Source organism: Columba livia, chromosome 10, assembly GCF_036013475.1.
Source record: "Columba livia isolate bColLiv1 breed racing homer chromosome 10, bColLiv1.pat.W.v2, whole genome shotgun sequence".
Classification (NCBI taxonomy): Eukaryota; Metazoa; Chordata; class Aves; order Columbiformes; family Columbidae; genus Columba; species Columba livia.
In genome coordinates this window covers 21852921-21874146 of record NC_088611.1, presented here as the reverse complement: position 1 = coordinate 21874146, position 21226 = coordinate 21852921, and the positions used below count along the sequence as shown (strand labels likewise).

Below are 21226 nucleotides of genomic sequence, written 5' to 3'. Positions count from 1 at the left end.
AGCATGACTCAGGTTTGCCTTAAGTGCTCAAGATTCAGCAAGGATTTCCTTTGGGCAAATCTGCAGTTACATTCAACATGTTTATCCTCTCGAAATTAGAGAAAACCCATCTGCTGTCTACTTCTTCCTCCTTTTCCTCTTGCCCTGGTTTACCTAAAAAATTAGTCTGCATATTCCAGCCCAGATTCCCTCGGGGAACACAGAAAACGCCGCAGCTGATCAAGGCGGACCCAGGGTCCATCCCACCCAGGGTCTTGTCTGGGAGCAGCAGATGTGTCAGCAGCAAAGGCAGGAGTTCTGCCGTATGCAGATGTCTTTAATCTGTTCCTACCATAAGTCTTATCCTGGTCTCTCATATATAGAAATTGGTTTAAGCCTTGAAGCATGAAAAATTATTCTAATTACCTTACAAAAATTGATATAGTTAATCATTACTCTGGATATTCTTGATATCCATAAAAGTGCCCACTCCCTCTTCCACTCTTGCTAAGTACTTGGCTTCACCGGCCTCCCATGGTAATGAGCACCACCAGTTAATTGCACATCGCCTGCAAAAAAAAACCCTCTGTTTATCAGTTTTCAATTTGCTGCTTTTAAAGTTTAACTCTTAAAATAGGCAGTAATCTCCCTTTCATCGCACTGATCCCCATCCACTCCGTGGACTCAGCTACCTACAGCCAATCTGGCCCTCTCAGACAAGAACCTAAATATAATAGCCTGTGCATCTGTCGCTGCCATATTTTCCTTTGAAGAGGCATTTGGGTTTGGTGTGGATTAGCGAACACCTGGAGGTGACACAACGCTGACTAAACAGCCGCGTGAGCGGCTCACACCTGCGCGTGGGCCACCGAATGGGAACCGGTCCCCTCCCCACCCAACAGCCGCGCGACGGGTGTTCAACAAGCAGCTCCTCAGCAACAATTAGAGTATGTATGTCCACCCAAAAGTGAACTCACCCCCTCTCGAAGCATCAGTGAGAACTGCGAGTTACAACCTGCTAAATCATGGTGCTGAGGGTGTAGCCCTAATCTGAAGTGACCCTCAGAAAGCAATGTTTTTCCAGTAAAACAGCAATTTATATACTTAATGGGAATACTGATGGTAGCACATGTGAATGGTGGAAAAGTCATTTCAACGTGACGTTTCGTATTTCACAAGTAGTTATTCCTGTAAAATATCAAATTCCCAGCACAAATTATTCTTTCAGTTCCTGGAGAAGGCGAATGCGGGAGCTCTGTGCTAGGAATGAAGCTATTCTGGTTTTCTGACCCAAAGAACAATGCGCAGGGGCTGGCGCCGGGTTTTGATACACGTGAGCACTGTTACTGCTCCAGGTAGGACCAGGCACCCAAAAACCAGAGTTGAGTCCCACTCGTGCCCCACCACCCACAGAACAAACAAAACTTCACACACACACAAATATAATAATAAAGAAAAAGCTAGCTTGGTCTTTTCAGCACAATAATTTGTTTAGAAGTAAACAGTTGTTGAACACATCCAAAGGCATGTTCAAAACATTTCTTAAGTTGTCTGTCAAATAAGATTGTGGATTCAGCCAAATTGCTACTGGATAAGCAAAGAGTTTGCCAGAAAGAAGTGCCATGGTAGCTGGCAGCCCTCGGGGAGCAACGCCACCTCCAGCGCAGGAGGATCTTACTCGCGCCTCCTTTCAAAGGTGCTGCACAAATAAACGTTGCTTTTGTGTGGAAAACTGGCAGAGTGAACACGAAATCATATTATAACCAACCGGTGGAAGCAGAACAAAGAGCGATGGACTAGCAGAAAGGAGAAATCAGGCAATATCTGCAGTGTCGGTGATGCAGCGTGATGCTGCCGTGCACAGCTGGAGGTCACTCTGAACAGCTGGACCATTCCACGGTACAAGCAACTGATGTGTTGGGTGAAGTCAGTGCTGGGCCAGAGCCAGAGCTGCTGCTTATCTGCCCTTCAGCAAGTCATGAATTTTGGAGCAGAGGCCGGTGAAAAACTCTGATCCTCAACTCAGTGCTTTGCTGTTGCTTTGGACAAAGGTGTCAGCGAGGCTCTGGTCTCCAGGCAGGGCGCAGCTTGGAAATCTTACTAGGTCTTACTTTGTATAAGCTAAAAATGAATTCTATATTTATATCTTATTATAAATTATTAAATGATACCTGATTGAAATAGATTCTAAGTGCAGGTCCAAACACAAACTACCCAGATATAAACCTTCCAGGAGTTCTCTGTGTTCGGACAGTGAGCTCCTCGCTAAAAGAGCAGCTGGAACAAGAGGTGCAGGAACAGCCACTGCTCTTAGCTTTATGGTAACTTACACTACGAGATATCACGTCCTACATATTAGGAGCTCAACATACTCAGAAAGGTACTTTTTGATGATACCATTAAAAAAAATTAATCTCATTCTAAGTTTTTAGAAGTGCAGAGATGGTGAATTTCATAATGTCCATCAATATAGGTTATTTACGTCAAATGCCACCAGGCTGATATGTAGAACCTGCAGGATAACCAGGGGAAAACATCTACAACAAGCCTCCATGTCTTTATTTGAATTTGTTTGGTTTTTCAAACCACAGGAAGACAGTTTCAGAAATAACCAAAACTGATTTTCTTTTTTTCCTAAATACCAGCACACGCTCAGTTTTAAAGCCCAACTCTCCATGTTTTGGAACCTAAAAAGCGACAAAACAACTCCATTGATGCAGAGGATGTTTAGAACAAAGAGCCCCAGCGCCAGGTCAGGAAGCACCTTCCCAGTGCCAGGGAAAGCCCAAGCCCGGGCTCCCCCCGAGAAGGAGCTTTGGGTCAGTTTGGGGCAATTCCCACTTTCTAAACCTGAACTCCCCTTAACCCAGTTACCTCTGCCGTCCATACAGGAGCACACTTGAGGGGTTTTCCCACCTTCCCCTCGAAACCCCAGCAGCCCCCATGCTGTGAAACCCACCTGAGCAATCGATCACACGGGACAGACTTTAAAACTGCTCCTGTGAGATCACAAATATTTCACATAGGCAGCTCTATTAGGCGGCCGCTTCAGCCAAATCGTTAAAATCACTGCAATCCACAGAGAACAATAACTTTTTCTTCGCAAACGCATTATTGTTCTCCTGGTTTCTGATTTACCAAGAATATTTTGATTCACTTAATACTTGCAAACGTCTCCTCCAATGCTGAATTAAAAATGAAGGAACTGCACATTCACGATAATTAAATAAGATGGCTCAAAATAATGATGGTTTTGTAACGTCAGATGCAGCAGGTCCCCTCCTCCCCGGCTGCCTGTGCTGCCCGGAGCTTTCACAGGGACAAAGCGACATTAAAGCTCCAGGTTGGGCTGATAAAATCGCTCAGGATGCTCTTGAGAGGCTTTTTTCTCCCAGCCATGAGCAGAGTTTCTGTTCTTTACAGCTTTGCCAAATTTTAAGTAAAATGCTTTAAAACTATGTAACTGTTGTTTGGGGGTTTGTTTGTTTTGCTTTTGTTTTTTCAAACCCCGGCTCAGCATCCTCTGGGCATCCCGGCATTGCTGGATGAATGCTGTGACCCGGTGATAGCGGGACTGTGCCCACGGTGGCTCTGGCGGCCTCAGGACAACCTGCCGAGGTGCTCCGGGGCAGCTGAGACATAATGAGAGCAGGGGAGGAGAGACAGGGAATTTTCCTTGCTCCGGAGCTGCAGGCAGCCCCTCCTGCCAACCTTCTGCTGGAGTATTTCCCTGCAGAAGCCACGACGCCTCCTCCCAAAGCAGCACTGAGCCTGCAAAACCCGCCCTTGAAAACCCCAGGGCCGCGGGTGCTTCCTGAGCCCGCTCCGCACGTGTTCTGACGCAGCTTCTAACGAAACGATCAGGCGTTGTTTTCTGCAGAGCCCCAGAACAGGCAGCGCTCCCCTCATCAACACTATTCAACACGGCGCTTTATCCTCAGCCTTCCCCGAATCCTCCTGCAGAGCTCTCGCCGCACACTGAGTCAGAGTTAATACATTTTCTAGGGTTTTTCTATCTTGATCATCGCCAGCGTGTTTCAAAAACAGTAATTTATGCTCATGAGATAAGTGGTATAATTATCCCTGTTTAGAGAAGGGCTACTGGTCAACGATTAAGATCAAAATACTGTAGGTGCTCAGTTGGAGTTTGGGTTGGGCTCTTTTGACCATTTGCCACCGGCCCCCTTGCCGCCCCCATCCCTGGCAATGAGCCCCCGCAGCTTTGCCATTGCTGCCTAGAAATTAATCACGTTTTTTTCAGTAATAGTGTGCACAGAGACGTGCATGGATAATAGGATGCATAACTTTGCCTGTATAAAATATGGGTGGGAAACTAGTAGTTTGTAAACCGCTTGCAGGGGTTAATGAGCCCACCGGACAGTTCACATCAGAATTAAAAACTCAACCACGAGGTCATAACCACATGCAGCTTTTTCACACTCTAACCTTCCTGAACTTCAAACTGTGCCCTTTTGTTTTTTCTGGATTTAGTTGTTTTTATTTAAATAGAGAGAGGTGGCTTACTGCAGAAAATAAAATCATACATGTAATTTAATACATTTGATTGGCTGGTTGTTTTAACAGACAGTTACAGAAAACTCAGTTTCACGTAAAGAAGCAACATATCCACAGGGGCTGCTAAATACCTTCACCTTTAACAGCACAGACCACAGTGTCGAGGCACTAAATCACTGGTTATTATTATATATTAGCTATTAAATATTAGCTAATTCTATGCCACACGCCATCTCGGGTGAGTCCCCACTGAGCAAGGTGCCATGATATCAAACGCTATCACAGCTGGCACTCTTCTTAATTAGTCCTGACAAATCTTGATAATGAATCACTGAGAATATGAGTTAAGCATAAAATAAAGCAAACGGCAAGAACCTTGTGTATGATGATTCTCCCTTCTTCACTGGCTGCAGAAATTGAGTCATGAGATTGTTTTGGAACATTTTATGGCAGAAATCAGGAGTGCTCTTTGTAAATTAAGTTTTAAACTTTTTTTACGAGGTCTCCTCATGGCTGTGCACTTTTTATAAGCGCTCAGATCTTTTCCTCATCTATTTTATTTATCTCCTTGATGTCTCTCCCCATTCATTTTGCAGAAAGTCTGGTCTATGCAAGATTTTTATCCTTGTGTACAACAACAAGAAAACTCCAGCAAAATACACTGACGACCTTGTCTCCCCGGCTAATGATATCAGATTCTTTTCTGTTGATGTGGTTTAATGCTATAGATTTTTACCTTTACTCATTTGCCTTGGTAGACTGAGTAGCAGATCAGGGTCTGCCCCCGCAGAGAAACTTTCTTCCCAGTCCTCTCCTGCTCTTCCTCTCCCGCGTCCCATCAACAGTCCATCACAAGCATTTGAAAGCCCTTCTAAACAAGACCAAGATGCACCCCAGGCTGTGCTTGTAACACATCCCCAGATACTGAGGTTCCACAGGCCAGGTGACGGCCCAGCCGTTGCAGAGCGCTCCCTCTTCAAGACTCGCTGCATTTTCCACAGAAAAAAACCATATTTTACCAAGACGGAAAATGTCTGCACCACCCATGAGCTGCTCCAATAATACTTTTTTGTTTAGGATGCTCTGTTATTGTAATTATTGAAATGAGATTTCTCAAACCTCATTTAGAGATTTGGAAAATGCAGGTCCTACATTTCCTTTCTCGGGGAAATCCTGGGCTAATAAGAGCTTTCCAGACTGGTTGCTTAAGAGAAATGAGCACAGAAAGGACTCCAAAATAACTTGGAGGACAAAAGCAAAACCGGCTTTATGAAAAGCCTGTCTGTCCGAGCAGCAGGACAGCGAGTCTGCTCGAACCAGATGTGAACGACACGGCTGGAGACGATGGGCTGGGGTGGGAAAGTAGGGGAACTATTAATAGTGGGAGATGAAGAGAGAGCTGGGTGGGCTGGCACCTCGGGGCGGATCCGCTGAGGTCGATGAAAACTCATTAATTTAAAAGACTGGCCCATTAATTTGAAAGCTATTGACAGAGCGGTAGGAGCAGGTTGGAAGAATTAACTAACACGAGGATGGAGAACATCCTTGCGGTCTCATCATTCGAATCCTACAGCTGGGAAAAAGCACAACCAGGTTAAATCCCTTAAACGGGAGATTAACTGGGCCACGAGTGTTACAAATAGACTGTGTGCGTGTATCAATATTCTTACACCTAAGAGAAAATGGATTTTATCCTCAATTAGTTCAAAATCAATGACTTTGCTGGAACGAAGTTACGATGGCTGAAGATTCGTCTCGGTACAAATTGCAATGTCCTGGGGTTAAATTGGGCGCTGGCTCAATACCTGAACAGAGTCCCGGCCAAACCGCGGGTGACACAGTGACAATTCTCGTCAACCAGAAACCTACCGGAAGACGTACAAACAGCTGGAAAAAGGCTGTAGCTTTTCTTTAATATGGCGTGGGCAGGGGCGGTTGTGTCTGCACATAGCTGACATTTTCCAGCTTGCTGTTAGATGCTTCAAGTAAACCGAAATACTTTGACCCAAACCAAGCAGTTTTGAATTAACATTTTAAATATTTTCACTATTTTTTTTTTTTTTACAGTGAGATACAAGCAAATATTGTTATTGCTTGATGTTATTAGGGCATTTTATTGGAAAAAAAAAAAAAAGGTGCTAAAATGTAGATTGTTTATGTGCAAGCTGTAATGTGGGTGCTGGGCAGCCCCTGGCCTCATGGTAAATGAAGACACTTGGGAGACTTGCTGATAAAATACAACCCCAAGCCCCAGGAGACCCTGTGCTAAATACAGACACAGAAACACAGCCAAAGCGCCAACTCTTGTAACAATTTCTTATTTGTAACCATAATTAAATATTGAGGTAATGGTGTAAATACCTAATTTCACCCCCCGCCTTTTCCCAACGTGTACGCAGACAAAAAGCATCGCCTGCTTTTGGAATCCCTGCGTGCCAAAGAACTCCAGCAAGTGTGATTGTATTGCCGTGTTCACAGCTAAAAACAAAATCTGATAGAAATATTGGATCAAACCTTGTATTCTGTGGCAATCTAATTTTACCCTGACATGTTGATTGCTTGCTCTTCATCTGCAGTTGCTGTCCCAAAGGTGCCAACTGAGAGAAGCTCTATTTTTTTTTTCTGGAGAAGATGACATAAAATAAATTCAGAAGAACACCCAAGAACAATGTGGGGTTTGTTATTCATAAGACAGCTTTGAGAAGGGAAAGATTTGGAGCTGCGATTTTTGAGGGCTTCCACGCAAACACGGGTGGTACAAAATCTAATGGAATTTCTGACTAATAACGCATAGAAAGCTGTTCCAAAACAGGGGAATTGGGGCACACAGAAGCTTTTGAAAATGCCTCACCATTGCCTTGATTGCTTGTTGTAGGGGGAAGCACTGAATTCCTTCGAGAAGCTGGGCCTATGTGCCATCTGTGGACAAATGACACTTTGTAATGTGTGGTTCATAGACCAACCACATTCAAAACCAAAATTTAGGTGCAGATTTGATGGGGCGAATTAAAATTCTTTAAGGAAATGTTGCCAGATGTACATGCAACACATTTAGGAAGGGATGCTGAGCCCTGCTGCAGTGTGCAATCAATTACCTGCTTAAATAGCTATTGAAATCAGATCTTGCAAAAGTTCAGAGGTTTTTCACAAACTTCCATGGATATAAAGTTACAAATATAAAGCTAAGCTGTCCCAGCAAGGGGCCGGGCTGACCAAAGGAACAAGATCCCTCGTGAGCGTGTTGTCACCAAGGCAAAGACAGACACTTCACCGTGGTTCAAAACAACTCTTGCTCGGACCTTCGTTGTGTTTCAACAGAAAAGACCCATAATGAAACCATTTTCTCCCAATTTAGTTCTATTAGTGCTGGAAACACACCGTGCAGAGCTCCACTCTGTGACACCCGAGCACGAGTCCCCCTCAGCGACAAGATCCCCCTCAGCTCTCTCTGTGTCTCTAACCTGGGGCTCATGGGTTCAGCGCTACAAATATTTACGTGCATTAGTTCTTCTAATGGAAGCTGAAAGCCTGATGTCAATATTTACAGGACCAAATCACAGCGGACAATTTTCTTGTAAATACTTAAGAAAAAAAAAACCCAAACGCAAACTCACCATCCCATTCAGAAAACATCATTTGCACTAAATGACAATTCAGTATTTCTTATTGAACCTCATCTACATGGAACTTTGAAGCGTTGCTTCCTTTTAGCAATGTGTTTTTTTCTCTTGACCCAGATACAAACAGGCTTTTACAACTGGGAAATGAAATGTTGATGCAGCAGTGCTAGCTTCCCCATCGTTTATTCTTGAATTAACATAGAAGAGTTTTTCTTCTTTCTCTTTAATTACCTACCTTGATAGTGTTCTTCATTATTTATAAGTTCACAAGTTTTCTTATATTCCTACTCTGCTTTCTCCAATAACTTAAGATATAACTCTGGCTAAATGAATTTGGAAATTTTGAAACATCAATGGTGGCTCAGGATTGGCAATAGTAGCCAAGAGTAAACCCTCTTTTTATAAGGATTTTATTAAAGTCAATTAAGTCTGGAGAAACAGAGAGTTAAATAAAAGGTGCAATGCTGGAGCGCATGCTAATTGGAGAGGGTTAATTGAGTTGGGGGCAGCTGCTGGGTGTGAATGGCGCTGGCTGGAGACTCCCAGTGTGGGCTCCAGTTCTGGCTGTGCCACAAGGATGAAGCAAAATCAGCATCCTAGACAAAACCCAGTAACTCTTCTTGCTGGTTAATTCATCAGCAACTCGCCCGTTCATTCTCTTTGAGGAACAAAAAGAAAAAATGGGATTTTGGAGAAAAAAAGGAACATGTCAACAATAGGCAAAACTGTGAAAGCACTTAGGGGGGGAATAAAACCCTCTTGTATCTTCTTCTTAACTCGTCCATTTACACTTGGCCATTTCAGCGGTGACTGTATCCCATTTATCACGTAAGGAATTCCCATGCGGAAAGTCCCCGCTATTCAGGTTTCCCAAGGGCAGAACTACAGCCAGGCTGCCGACCCCTCTCAGCTTGTACAACACCATATGAGGTTTTTCTCTTTCTAACCAAGACATTCATTCCAAACATGAATTCTGATTCAAACCATAGATCATCAACTTACCATCAAAGGAATGTTTTACAGCCAGTAAGATTAAGATGTGTTGAGCATTAAAGCTACATCGTTTGAAATCACAGTAACTACTAACAATCTTTTTGAAATAGAGCAAATTACCTTTACTTCTTTACTGCTAGAAAGGAGAATGTCCATTTCCAAAATATGAATTTTTACTATCATATTATATTGCTATTTTTATGAAGCAAAAGTTATGAAGGCATTTCAGACATGAATTACTTGAAACTTATCCTGTTTAATTCCCACTAGAACTACGCTTGAATTCTCCAGATCAAAGTCTTTTGGAGTTCATTTTCCATTTCTATCCCAATATGATTATGGTACTTTTCACATCTAAGGAACACAGTCTAAAAACCAGGAGAAGGAAAAAATGGCCATTCATACAACTCTTGTGGGAAACAGCCCTGGTCCCTCTTCACCTTCGCCTTGGGTGGCCAGGTCTCCCGTGTTGGGTTGATCAACAGGACCTGAAGGCAAAGAGCCGTGTGCTGGAAAGCCAACAGCCAAACCAGGCAGGTGTAGCAGCTGCATGATTTAAAATTATTTAGTTGACAATGAATGACTGTATAATTTAAGTCTTCTATGTAAGCAAAAAAAATCTAATCAAATTGCTGTGACAAAATAATTTGATGGTCAGTCCCCAAAGTACACTTTTAATGTCAGATCTAAAGATTTCAGGGCAATGGCACTATTTTTACTGTCCACACATCGTATTTTTCATTTTATGGGTACAGTTCTCATTCAAGAACCATAATTTCTTATTTGGTTCACCCTGCAAGAAGTCTTTGCCTTCTCCTGAAATACATACGTAGAAAAGCACTCACGGAAAGGTTGCAACTCACGGAAAGGTTGAAAGCAACCACCCTAAACCCACCATCAATTTGGGGCATTTCCATCAATCCCGCTGCTGTTGACGCTCCCTTTGGAGCCCTGGGTGTTAAATGATTTCTCGCTTTCATTCTCAATCTGAAACTGCACAAAATTCTCACTTTTAGCCACCGCTGGAAGCAATAGAGAAAAAGCTGCAAAGCTCCTGGGTCTCTGCAGGAGGCAGGAAGCATTTTGCCTAAGATGTACCTATTTCAGTCAGCATACGTCATGCTAATTGAGTTTTAAAACTTGAGTCAAGCTTCCTGGGAGCAGTTCCTGGCCCAGAACACCATACGTTTTGGGGCCACTGTGTGTCACCTGGGACCTGGGTTGAGTTCCAGGTTTTCCATAGCTTTCCTCTGTAGGACTCTGGGGAACGATCTCATTTCTTGCTAACGCAGTTCATCTTCTGCTCAGTAATAACATATCCACTAATCCACATAGCTTCAAGACACTTAGAACTGCAGCAATAAAACTTGCAAACATAGGAGAAATAGAAAAGCATGTAAATATGATTCAAACCCAATCTGAAGTTAGTAAAATCCAATTGAATTCAAATTTTTCTCCTTTCACTTCCCCCAGCTGATATTTCCCCAAAGCTCCTCTCTTGAGTTACTTGTGCACAGTCACCCTTAATCTAGATCATTTGCATTTCCAACTCAAAAAAACACCCGACAACCCACAAATGTGTCTTGTATTGCTTATGGAGAAAATAGATTAAACTGTGAAAATGCAGTTCATATATGTTTCATGTTCGTGAAGTGACTGATCGACTAGGAACACACGTCTGCTACTGGAAAAGGTCTGCAGGAATCAAACAAAGAAAACGTCTTACCACTATTTTCAAAGGATAAGGGAGTGTTTAGAAAAGCTGGCCAAAGGTTTGAACAGCTTGGCAAGAGCCACCAGCATTATCACTGAACAAATGAGTCTAAACGGGGTTTGGATAAGCCTGGGGGAGACTGGGGGAAGTTTCTTGCCACCAGAAGACCAAGGCAGGCAAAGCTGGCACCCGCGGCACCGCATTCAGTGAAAAACTGGTCATTTCCAATTTTTCAGCCCCGGGGAACACCAAGGCTGATGGTTAGACTCGGGTGTCTTCCCCGTTGTCTGCTTCTTAATTGCAAGGCAACACGGATATATGGAAAACATAGCTTCTCAAATTAACGAGTTTCTTTTCGTGACATTAGAAATCTGGTGATAAGCTGGCGATGTTGAGCACAAACCTTCCAGCAAACAACTGTAAAACAGCCTCATATAACGATGACTAAGAAACTGCTCTGATACATGAAGACACCTTCGACAGAGCACACAAAATAAATGACGTGCTCTTTCTAAAGCACCTGCATGGGGACAGGACTCGTGGTGGCCCTGGCTGCAGACACCGGGTGTCACGTCGTGGCTTCAGCCCTGGGACCCGCTGTCCTAGTGCAGTCGGGAGCAGCAGCGCAATCAGCTCCTAGCCAGAGCTTAAATGCAAAACCCCATCTGCAATACATCAGACTGTGTGGAGGCCTCTTTCAAAAACAGCCCTAATATTCAAGATTTAGAAACGCCATCTGTTAGAGACTTTGTTAAATAAAAATATCTCATTACCGAACGTAGATCTTGGAGAGGCATCGCTTTCCTTCATATACATCTGATTTTCTTTAGCTGGACAATCACAAATAGTTGTTTCCCGGTATTTCTGAACAATTTCCAAAGGTTTCTGACAGGAGACACGTTCCTAACCTGTAGCAAAACAAATAACTGGATTATTAATCTGGAACTCGTAATAACTCATGCCATTTGAATTATGTTGCTGAAAGGTGTCTTTTCACCAGCTTTATCTCTGCTGGTAAATAACAATTCCCCTAATTACAGATATAAATCTGTTGAGGTATGAATGCACAGCTGAAAGTGATGAAAATGTTTAATAAAGTATGTCCCAGAAATGCAGAACGTGATTAGATTCAACATGTTGACTATGGGGTTTTTTGGGATCTGCTGATAGAACCGCAGACCCTTAGGATGGCAACGCACTCTTCATCCAAGTGATAAATGTAAAGGGGGGAAAACCACTTAGTCTGGTGATTATAATTGTGCCAAGAGACCTGAGCAACCGATGAGGCATAAAAATGCTTTTTAGCTATACAAGTTCAAATGGTTTCTTATGACTTGAAAGAGCATATATTACATGCTCTGCTTATAAACAGTAGACCTTTAATTGTTTTGTTTTTCAAGAGAAGTTTTACGAAGACATGGTTCTCTGTTCTGGTCTGTGTTGGTCACCTCTATGATTCAGACTCATATCACAGATCTCTAAAGAGCAGAAATTGGAAACAGCTCAGAAGTGCAGTCTGGTTTTAAAATAAATACTTTTTGTTTTTTTAAATCACTGTTTTTAAAATTCCAGCCTAAGCCAACAATTTTACAAAAGCCATGACATCTTTTTCTAAAATAACCTTTGCCTCGGTGCTTTTTTTTCAGTCTTATAAATTATTATACTTATTTATTATATTTTTTGTGGGGTATTTTTTGGCAGCAGGTAAAGACAAATTCTTTTAAGATGGATTATTCTAATTGTAACCTCACCAAATATCACCAGCACAACTTCTCAAGTATCCCAGACCCCCACAGCTCCCTGACACCAGCACAAAGACAAGGACAATACAAGCACCTGGATGGCAGAAGCCTCTGCGTTTGGCCTCAGCGAGTACAGGCTGTGGAACAGGTAATGACCTTTCTGACCTTTTAAATAAAAGACAGGCTAGCTCGAGACAGCATACACGTTGGGTTTCATAACTCATAAATCAGAATTATTGGACACAACTGCAATTTCATTCCAAAATCTCTCCTTGCAGCTGCTCTGGGGGGAATCGCCGCGCTTGGCCCGTGACCCTCTGCAGGGAACGAGCAGAGAAGGTCATTATCCACTGCTGTTCCCTTCGCTGGCGCAACGTTCATTTAACAATGGAGCATAACAACAAAATTACTCCTTCTTAATATCTGCAAAGACTTTCATGTCACACTAGGGGTGGTTACATCTCATTACTGCTCCTGCTTTATTTTCTCATTATTGATGTACATGCATTTTCCATACAAGTATTAATTAATATATCGTGTTCTTAATCCACGCATTCCATTGAAAGGAAGGAACCTTTGACATAATATCTTCCTATTTGTGTTCAAATTCCAAAAATGCTGCTGTGGTTCTGACAGCCAACTTTCTGTCACTGAAAGGATTTCCCACTTCTTTTTTTTTCCCCGACTACATATACAGATAAAACTCTATATTTTTTCTAGTTTTCTTCAGCAAAAGGACGGAGGAGAATTTGCAGTTAATGGCCAGACTGCGTGCTCAGGGCTGCGACATCGGAAGAAGAGCAGAAAAGTTATTGCCATGCTGACCATCGAGCCATTGCATCCCACATCCCGCATCGCACATCCCGCATCCCACAGATGTTTAGGGGCTTGCAACAGCAGCTGAGCAGGGACAGCACACTTCTCCACCAGATAAAGACAGGTCCTACAAATTACATTTTCCTAACAACCAATCCTCCAGCTTGCACCCTGTGGGAAAATCAATCACGAGAATCTTCTTAATTCAGATCTTAATATGAGCCGGTATATGATGTGGTGTTGCAGAACACACTGGTAGATAGCAGTATAAATTTGCAGTGGCTGACAGTAAACCTTCCTCACAGACCTCCGCTTCATTACACATTGAAACCAAACCCAACCAACAAGCATTAAAAAACCAAACAAGAACCAAAAATCAAGTCCAGGCATTGTCATTTTAAAATCAATTTGCTGGGCTGGGTACCGCTGAAGATTAAACCAATAAAAGGGGTTTTATGAGGAAACTTGTATGCGAGAGGAACAAATCGGCTGCAGAACCTGGAGCTGGCATGCAGTCCTGAATTAATAGCTTAATGTAATTCAGTTCTTACTGGTTGCCTGGAAACTAACTTAGAAAAAAAAGCAAAAGCACAAACCATAATGGGTGTAGAGGGCTTAATAGGGAATTATCGATGCCACCAGACTGTTAGACAGGCTGATGTATTTCTAACAAAATCACTCAAAATGCTCCTTTATTATTATGTGTTATTCTAAATAACAAGGTCCAAGGCCAAAGAAGATGAAGTATTACACAATGCTGGTGGTTAATGCAGACAGAAGAGCCCGGCACGCCGGTGTTTGCCACCATAGACAGACCGACCGTTCTCACCGCTGCTGCTTTTTTCTCTCTCTTTAATTTTTGGGGTTTGTTTTTTTTTTTTTTTTGCATAACGTAACTAATATTCTCGAACACGAAAAGCACCGAAGCTCCTGTGTATTCCTCCCAAAGTCACCTGCCTTGCATCAGCCCGACAGGTCTGCTCGAACAAAGAGATGAGTTTCTTCATTTCAGCTTCAAACAAAACTCTTTTCTGAGACAAAGATTCAGCTCTTTGCCAAACACCGTGTTGGGGAAAGTTTTAGTGAATGCTCTTAGTTATATTTGTTGGGAAAAGAGAAACCAAGAGCACGTGCTGAGTTCTGTGCTGTTCCAAAAGCTGCCGGGGGGCTCAGTCCCACCAGGGGCCGCAGGAGATGCGCTGGTGGTTACAGGACAAGGGGACGGCAGCAGCGGTGGCTCCAGCAACACCTTAAAGCAAACGCTTCTTGCAATGGAAAGATGCCCCTCAATTCCAATGAGGACCTGGTTAGCTTGAGAATGCATGAAATTAACTGACTGGACTAAAAATGCAGCTTTTCGTTAATGAAGAAAGCAGTTTAATGACTCTGGTGTCACAAACCCCCTTGCGGTGGCTGTGGCGGCTGCAGGTCCCATGTGGCGTGTGGCTCCTCACCCAGCAGCTCCAGCGCCCAGACCCCACTTTTCTGTCTTGAAAGCGTTGCTTAGGTGGTGCAGTTTTTATCCTAATTATTTTTGACAGGAATTAGGTCAGTTTAATTAGTTTAAAATTCAGCTGAACAACCACCTCTCTCCTAATTACTTTTGGATATATAAATAATGCATCTATATGCACCAAAAGAGAAAAACACCATAAAAAACTATCATCTTCAGCCCATGAACGAACACACAAATAAACTCACTTTGTACTTCAAAGACAAATCCTGGCAGGTTTTCAGGGATAAGAATGATCATATGTTAGAAACAGCTTTGATAACAGACTCTATCTCTTCCTCCATATCTGATGTGCAAGTGTACAAGGGATGTATAACATGCACCATAATATAGAACATATTGTGATATATCAGTGCAGAACTAATTTTGAGTCTGTTACTGATTTATCTGTTATGTTGAGATATTCAATAGATACCTCAAGAGCATTTTAAATAGTCTCTAAATAAAGCCAGTCATTATTTCTTACTAAAAATGGAGCTTTTAAATGATCCAGTTACTGAAAAATCAACAGACCATAATTTATTTTTAAATATCACAGCTCCCTTTCCCATTTCTAAGTGATCTACAGTAATAAAGTATCAACATAGAGATCAAATGTCACAACAAAAATGTTTAACAACTTATAGATGGTACATTAAATCCCTACAACCTAAGACAAGACAAACATAATCACAAATGCTTTTTATTGCAATTCCTTAGAAACTGCGGACATGAATATAATTTAGCACAGTTAACTTATTTTTCACTATGATCCCATTACCCGCAACTTAAATTTTCCATGTCTCTCTTTTTGTGGCTCCTTGAACCAGCAAAACCGAAAGGTGAAGCCATTTCAGAGTCTTCAGTCCTTAGAGGTATTTATGTATTTATTTTCCAGAAAGAACAGGAAGTGAGGACACAGGTTTCAGGCTAAGAAGCCAAAGAACATTTTAGGAGCAGCCTGCGCTCTGAGCTGCTGTAGATGTCTCATAACGTCACCGCGCACAGAGCTCCGTGCCCACGTCCGCTTTTCCAACTGGGACCCAAGTGCCAGAGCAGGATGAGCCAGTGACCTGTCACACCCTTGTCACTGCCAGGGACCTTCATCACACCTTGGCAATGATGATGATGTAGCCTCATCTTTGGAAACAAAGGGAAAGTATGTATTTCTATGGAAACAAACTCCGTAGATTACGACTCTTGACAAAGCGTTCAGTGAGAACATCTCTCCCCAAGCCACAAAACCCAGTGACAAGGGTGTCCTCAGCTGCCAAACAAGCTTGGTACCCAGCACCCAACCCGCAGGACTACGTCTCAGTTCTATTCTGCAGAAGTTGAAGCATTCACAAAACTTGGTACCTAAACCAGCTGCATGTTTGAAACATGCACCTCATTTGAAGTGAATTTCACCAGAAAAGGCAAGTCTGGAGAACGTGGATATCAACCGTAACTCTTTGAAATGTGTTATTCCACTGACAAGCCAGACTCCTCCTGGACGGCAGGATGAAGTCAGACAGCTAGGGAATGTCAGAGGGTTCATTCTGCTTCACAGCGCTTTTAAATCAGAAGAAAGTGATGTCAGAAGCAGAAGTAATTTGACTTGACGCTGTTACCTGCAGCCTGGTTGAAAGACTTGCAGTCACCAGGCTCCAATGTGACCTCTGCGCTGACCAGAAGGGACTGGGAAGTCCTTGAGTTGGGGCTGGTGAGAGCAACCATGAAGCTCAAATGCTATTTTTGTATAATACATTAATTTCCCTGACTATAACCACACTACTGGCAGGATCCGTGATTAACCTGAAGCTCTTACGCCAGCAAACTACAGCTCAAGACAACCCTCATCAGAACCTTTTAATGTAAATTGCTGTCTCTTTGCCATCTGTGGAATTAAAGTGATTTATTTTAGTTCAGGAACTGTCTCTTAGTTTGTAAACTTTTTATGGTGGCCATAATTAAAAGTATTTATAAGCCTTTTGGTCTGGAAAGGGGAAGATGTCCTCCTGAAGTTCAAAAATGTCAAAGTCTGATCTTTTTAATAGTTGCTGGAATAAGTCATTAAGAGATTGCTACTCTGCATAATTTGTAGATTACAAATATTGATATTTATAGCCAAAGCAAAACCTCCTAAAATCTTGTGCTTTTAATGGGAATGTTGGCAGGTCCTTTATTATGTCAAAGTGAGCAGTGATGTTAGAAATTCGGGTATCAAACTATCAACACATGATAAATGGATGGTGAACTTCTCATGTCACACCACTTATTAAGTTGGTGCCATAAATTATTACACTGTAAAGATCAATGTTTATTTCAGTCTTTCCCTCTTCTCATATTGTTACAGCTATTTTCTAGAATTCATTTAAAGACTACAAGAAGAAACAAAAAAGCAAACCTGAAAGCATGTGAAACAGGAAAATTAATTTTCTTCATGCTGAATTGTGCTCTATTATCTAAACAAAACAACAGCCGAAGGTGCTGCAAGTAATAAAACCCACTAGAGGAGAAAGGCTGAATTGGGGACGGATGAGCCCATGGAGTTTATATATTAAATGAAAATTCCGAACGTTGAATTAAGAAAAATAAAAGACCATATTTTTATTTTTTTTTTTTTTTGAGAATGAATCACTATTTATCATCCAATTTATACTTTCTATTACCAAATGAGAATTCAAGGAATACAGATAACGCAGACTGAGAGTCCCTTTGAGGTCAGGTGCAGTGCTCTAACGCTAATTGTCTTCCATTTGCACAGGAAGAGAATATCAACTATTTTAAAACAACCAAGTGGCACAGCGCAGAGGATCTGACACCAAGGGGATGCTACAACTGTCCAAAAAAAGGCTGTTTAGTGACAAATGGAGAAAATCAATTTCTGACTTGTTCTGAGCTGTCTCTGCCCTTCCATCCCTACCTAAAAGGCTTCAACCACACCAAGTTCCTCAAACCAGCTGCTGCAGCTTCAAGTCCGTTGCACAGTTGTCAGCTTCTGATGGGGAAAAAACACAAGCAGCAAAGGCAAAACCAGATTCCTGCAGGAAAATAAAACCGCCTCCCCGTTTGCATCACACAACTCAGTGTATGATGGGGATCATCCTGCACCTGTCGCCTGGAAAACACCACATGCGTGTTGAGGAGCAGCCTGGCAGACTCCAGCAACACCTAAAGACAACAAGAAAAAGAGGTTTTCTATGTTTTTACACTCAGAGTGGGTTTCTTGAAGAAACTCTCTATGTGATGTTTCTGTCAGGTTACTTGCAGCTCACACTTGGCAGGAGTCGCACGCCGGCCGTGATTTCCCTGCTTTGTTTCGGATGGACTCGGTCTCCTCAATACCAGGTGTTTTGTTATTCACCTCCTCGAGCGCAGCACCCGACCACTTCCAGCGCTTTTCTGCATTGCCCGAAAGCGACGGCAGCATTTGGCAAAGGCCACGTACAGTACCCAAGCTGGTAAAAAGCTCACTTGTTCCAGGATGACCACACCGCCTGGATTTATTGCTGACATGTCAGAGATCTCACGAACAGCAGCACCAAGGAGCGCATTAGCTTTACATCTGCGTTTGCAGCCCATCCTGCCTGCTGTGCGGGTTCATGACAGACGGATTCAAAGGGGAAAAATCAGGAGGCCTCAAAAGCTTTTACAGCTTTTCTTACCTCATCTGTATTTGCAAACCATCTGAAGCCGGGCCATGTACTGCCTTTGTTTTTATGTTTGGTTTTACAGCAGCGTACACAGTTTGCCATAAATCATAGATGTAAGGAACAAAAAGTTACCGATAAGTCCTATATGGCTAAAAGTGATAAGATTTATTGGCAATACTCCCACAGAGTGAGATGTCCCGATCCAGGTGAGGCCGGCAGCAGTTGGGCAGAAGGAGTCAATTTGCTTTGGGTTTTAATCATGATGTTGCCGTTGATTTTCCTGATGGCCATCTGCAAAACTCCCTCCTGCTCTTTATCAGTTTTCTTGTTTATAAAATGTACATAAATCCCACGTTTCCCAAGGAGGGTGCTGAACCTCTGGAACATCCAATACTGTGCTTACCGTGATAACGGGATGTCGCTTTTTCGTTGGATGATTTCTCCATAAAATAAATCTTTGCCATGTGAAACTCCTTCATTCCCTGACAAACATAGTTAGGAAAATATATTTTAAACTCAAAGCAAGAAAAACACCCCAATCCCCAAAAAGAAAGCAGCAGAATTCCTTGCAAAGAGAGTGCCCGTGTGCCGGGGGGCACGTGGCTTCTCCCAGGGCAGCTTTGCAGGCAATTCCGAAGCGCTCTCCCAAATACTCGTGCAAATCAGTAACGTTTTAAAACGCTCTGTATCTTTGAAACCGCTTAGGATAGTCGACCCACTGGTAAATAAGGTTTAAGTGGGGAACACTGCACGCACTTTGACATCGTGCTTTTGTTGGTTAAGCTTAACTAAGAGGCAAAGTCTCTTGCTTTCTTGTCCGTTCTCAGCAATCTCGTTTAAATTAGCCCTGTGTTGCAATTCCAAATGTCTGGTTTGGGTTTGTTTTCTGTAAGGAAATCTGTGCTTCTGGATGAACTCGAGGTGTGAGCACAGATCAGCAAACCAGACAAGCAAAACCACAAGTGTGGGAAAAATCCCCTTGGATTGCTTTGTGCTGGTGGCCAGCACCGCAGGGAAACCCACCAAGGTCTGGCATTCCGCTTCTATACATTACCTGCTATTAGCACCTTAAAGCAGAACGTATGTCTGCCTGTAATTTTAACAAATTCATTTTGGATTCCATTTATATCACGCAAAAAGAACAAGACCATTGTGGGCTGCCCGTGCAAACCTCTCAGATCTCAGAACAATCTCTCCCAGCCTACAAATGAACATTATTTTAACCCTGTTGTTCTTCATGCCACAAGGTATATGGGGTCCTAAAAGTCAAATACCTCTGTGCTTTTTATTGCATGACCATTATGACAGCTCTCCCAGCCAAAAGTCAGATGATAGTTTTGCTGAAGGTGCATGAACAGAAACAAACTTATCAGACTTGTGGGTGCGAGGTGCTAAATACCCTCTGAATACAAAATACAAACTTGTTGTGTTCCAAACTTCATCCTATTACCTCCAATTTATATCATCTTCCTTGTTTCACACAAGAAGCAGTCTGCAGTGCAAATCAGACCCAGCACAACTATGGAGACTTACTCTTCAGAGCAGAGTTTTCTGACATGAAAATATATTTTTGCATTAAAATCAACAGAACAATCTCCGAGGAGCCTCTTCTCGGCACTCAAACTGCTGCAACAACGTGGCACAGTATGAAATGAAAAATCATGCAATTTCCTTTTCTATACAGCTGGAAAGGTTTAACTAATTAAACCAATTATTTTGCTATAATAATATGAAATTAAGTTTTCTTTGCTTAAAAATAATAGAAAACTGCAATCTAATCTCATGTTTAGGTCTCTATGAAGGATTTATAGCAGTGTTACTCTAGGGCAGCTATTAGATGAATTACTGAATAAGATATCCCATGCACTGGCTTTATTGCATATTTCAGCTATTTTTTACATATTTTGTTGTGAATATTGCTCATCCCTTGATGTTTATATACACGACAGTTAAATACTTCACCTAACAGCCTGAGGAAACGGGGGGATTTTACCAGGTTTCGTGGTTTCCAGGATCCATGCGGCAGGACCAAGGCTGCAGATCTTTAGCCACAGCTATTCCTGCTGCTTTTTGATGGCAGTTTCCTATCCGAGGATTAATTTCTGTGGGGCTGCAGTCGGGGACATTCTCTGTCCCCTAAGGGACCAGGCGGGCTGGTCCGAACCAGGATTTTTGTCCCTGTCATGAAAAGCCTGAAGCAAGTTTTGCTTTGTCTTGTGGGAAAAGCTGGAGGAGCTAAAGCAAAAAGAGAGTCAGACTCCGGGTTTTTTCCATCCATATGACATTTTTTAAATAGTTTATACTTATTTTAAATTACGTGCAAAAATTCTGATTATTTTGTTGTTCTGACCATTACAGAACAGTGAGCTTTGCTAGGACAGCCAATAGTTTGCCCGTGCTGCACGATGGCGAATCTGACCGCAAAACCATCTTTGTGGCATCTATTTATAGCAGCTGTAAAATCCCCACAGGAAGCTGGTAAATCCCATTCTCTGTGTTCAAACACCAGGGGCCACAAGATCACTTTGCCCGTGCAGGAATAGGGCTTCAGGATCTGCCACTGCTCTTCCCAAGTGATCTTCCAGATAAATGATCCCTCCCCTTCTCATTAATGTAACTGTTTTATCACAGTGTGAATTAGTCCTTCACACTTCTGCATAGTTACATCTGAAACACAGAATTTTCCTACTGCGTAATAGAAATATCTATCAAATAAA

The 21226-nt window shown here is 42.4% G+C and overlaps 1 protein-coding gene across 1 annotated transcript in view; it reads right to left on the bottom strand.

Moving 5' to 3' along the window:
• The window catches only part of GRM7 (glutamate metabotropic receptor 7), a 267872-nt gene that overhangs the window by 244128 nt on the left and 2518 nt on the right, over nucleotides 1-21226 (bottom strand). Inside the window, exons 3-4 of the mRNA XM_065075811.1 lie at nucleotides 18913-18991; nucleotides 11595-11729 (exon numbers count right to left, since the gene is read on the bottom strand). Coding sequence (XP_064931883.1) covers nucleotides 11595-11618 — 24 coding nt within the window. The 5' untranslated portion in view covers nucleotides 11619-11729; nucleotides 18913-18991. The remainder of the gene's footprint in view (nucleotides 1-11594; nucleotides 11730-18912; nucleotides 18992-21226) is intronic.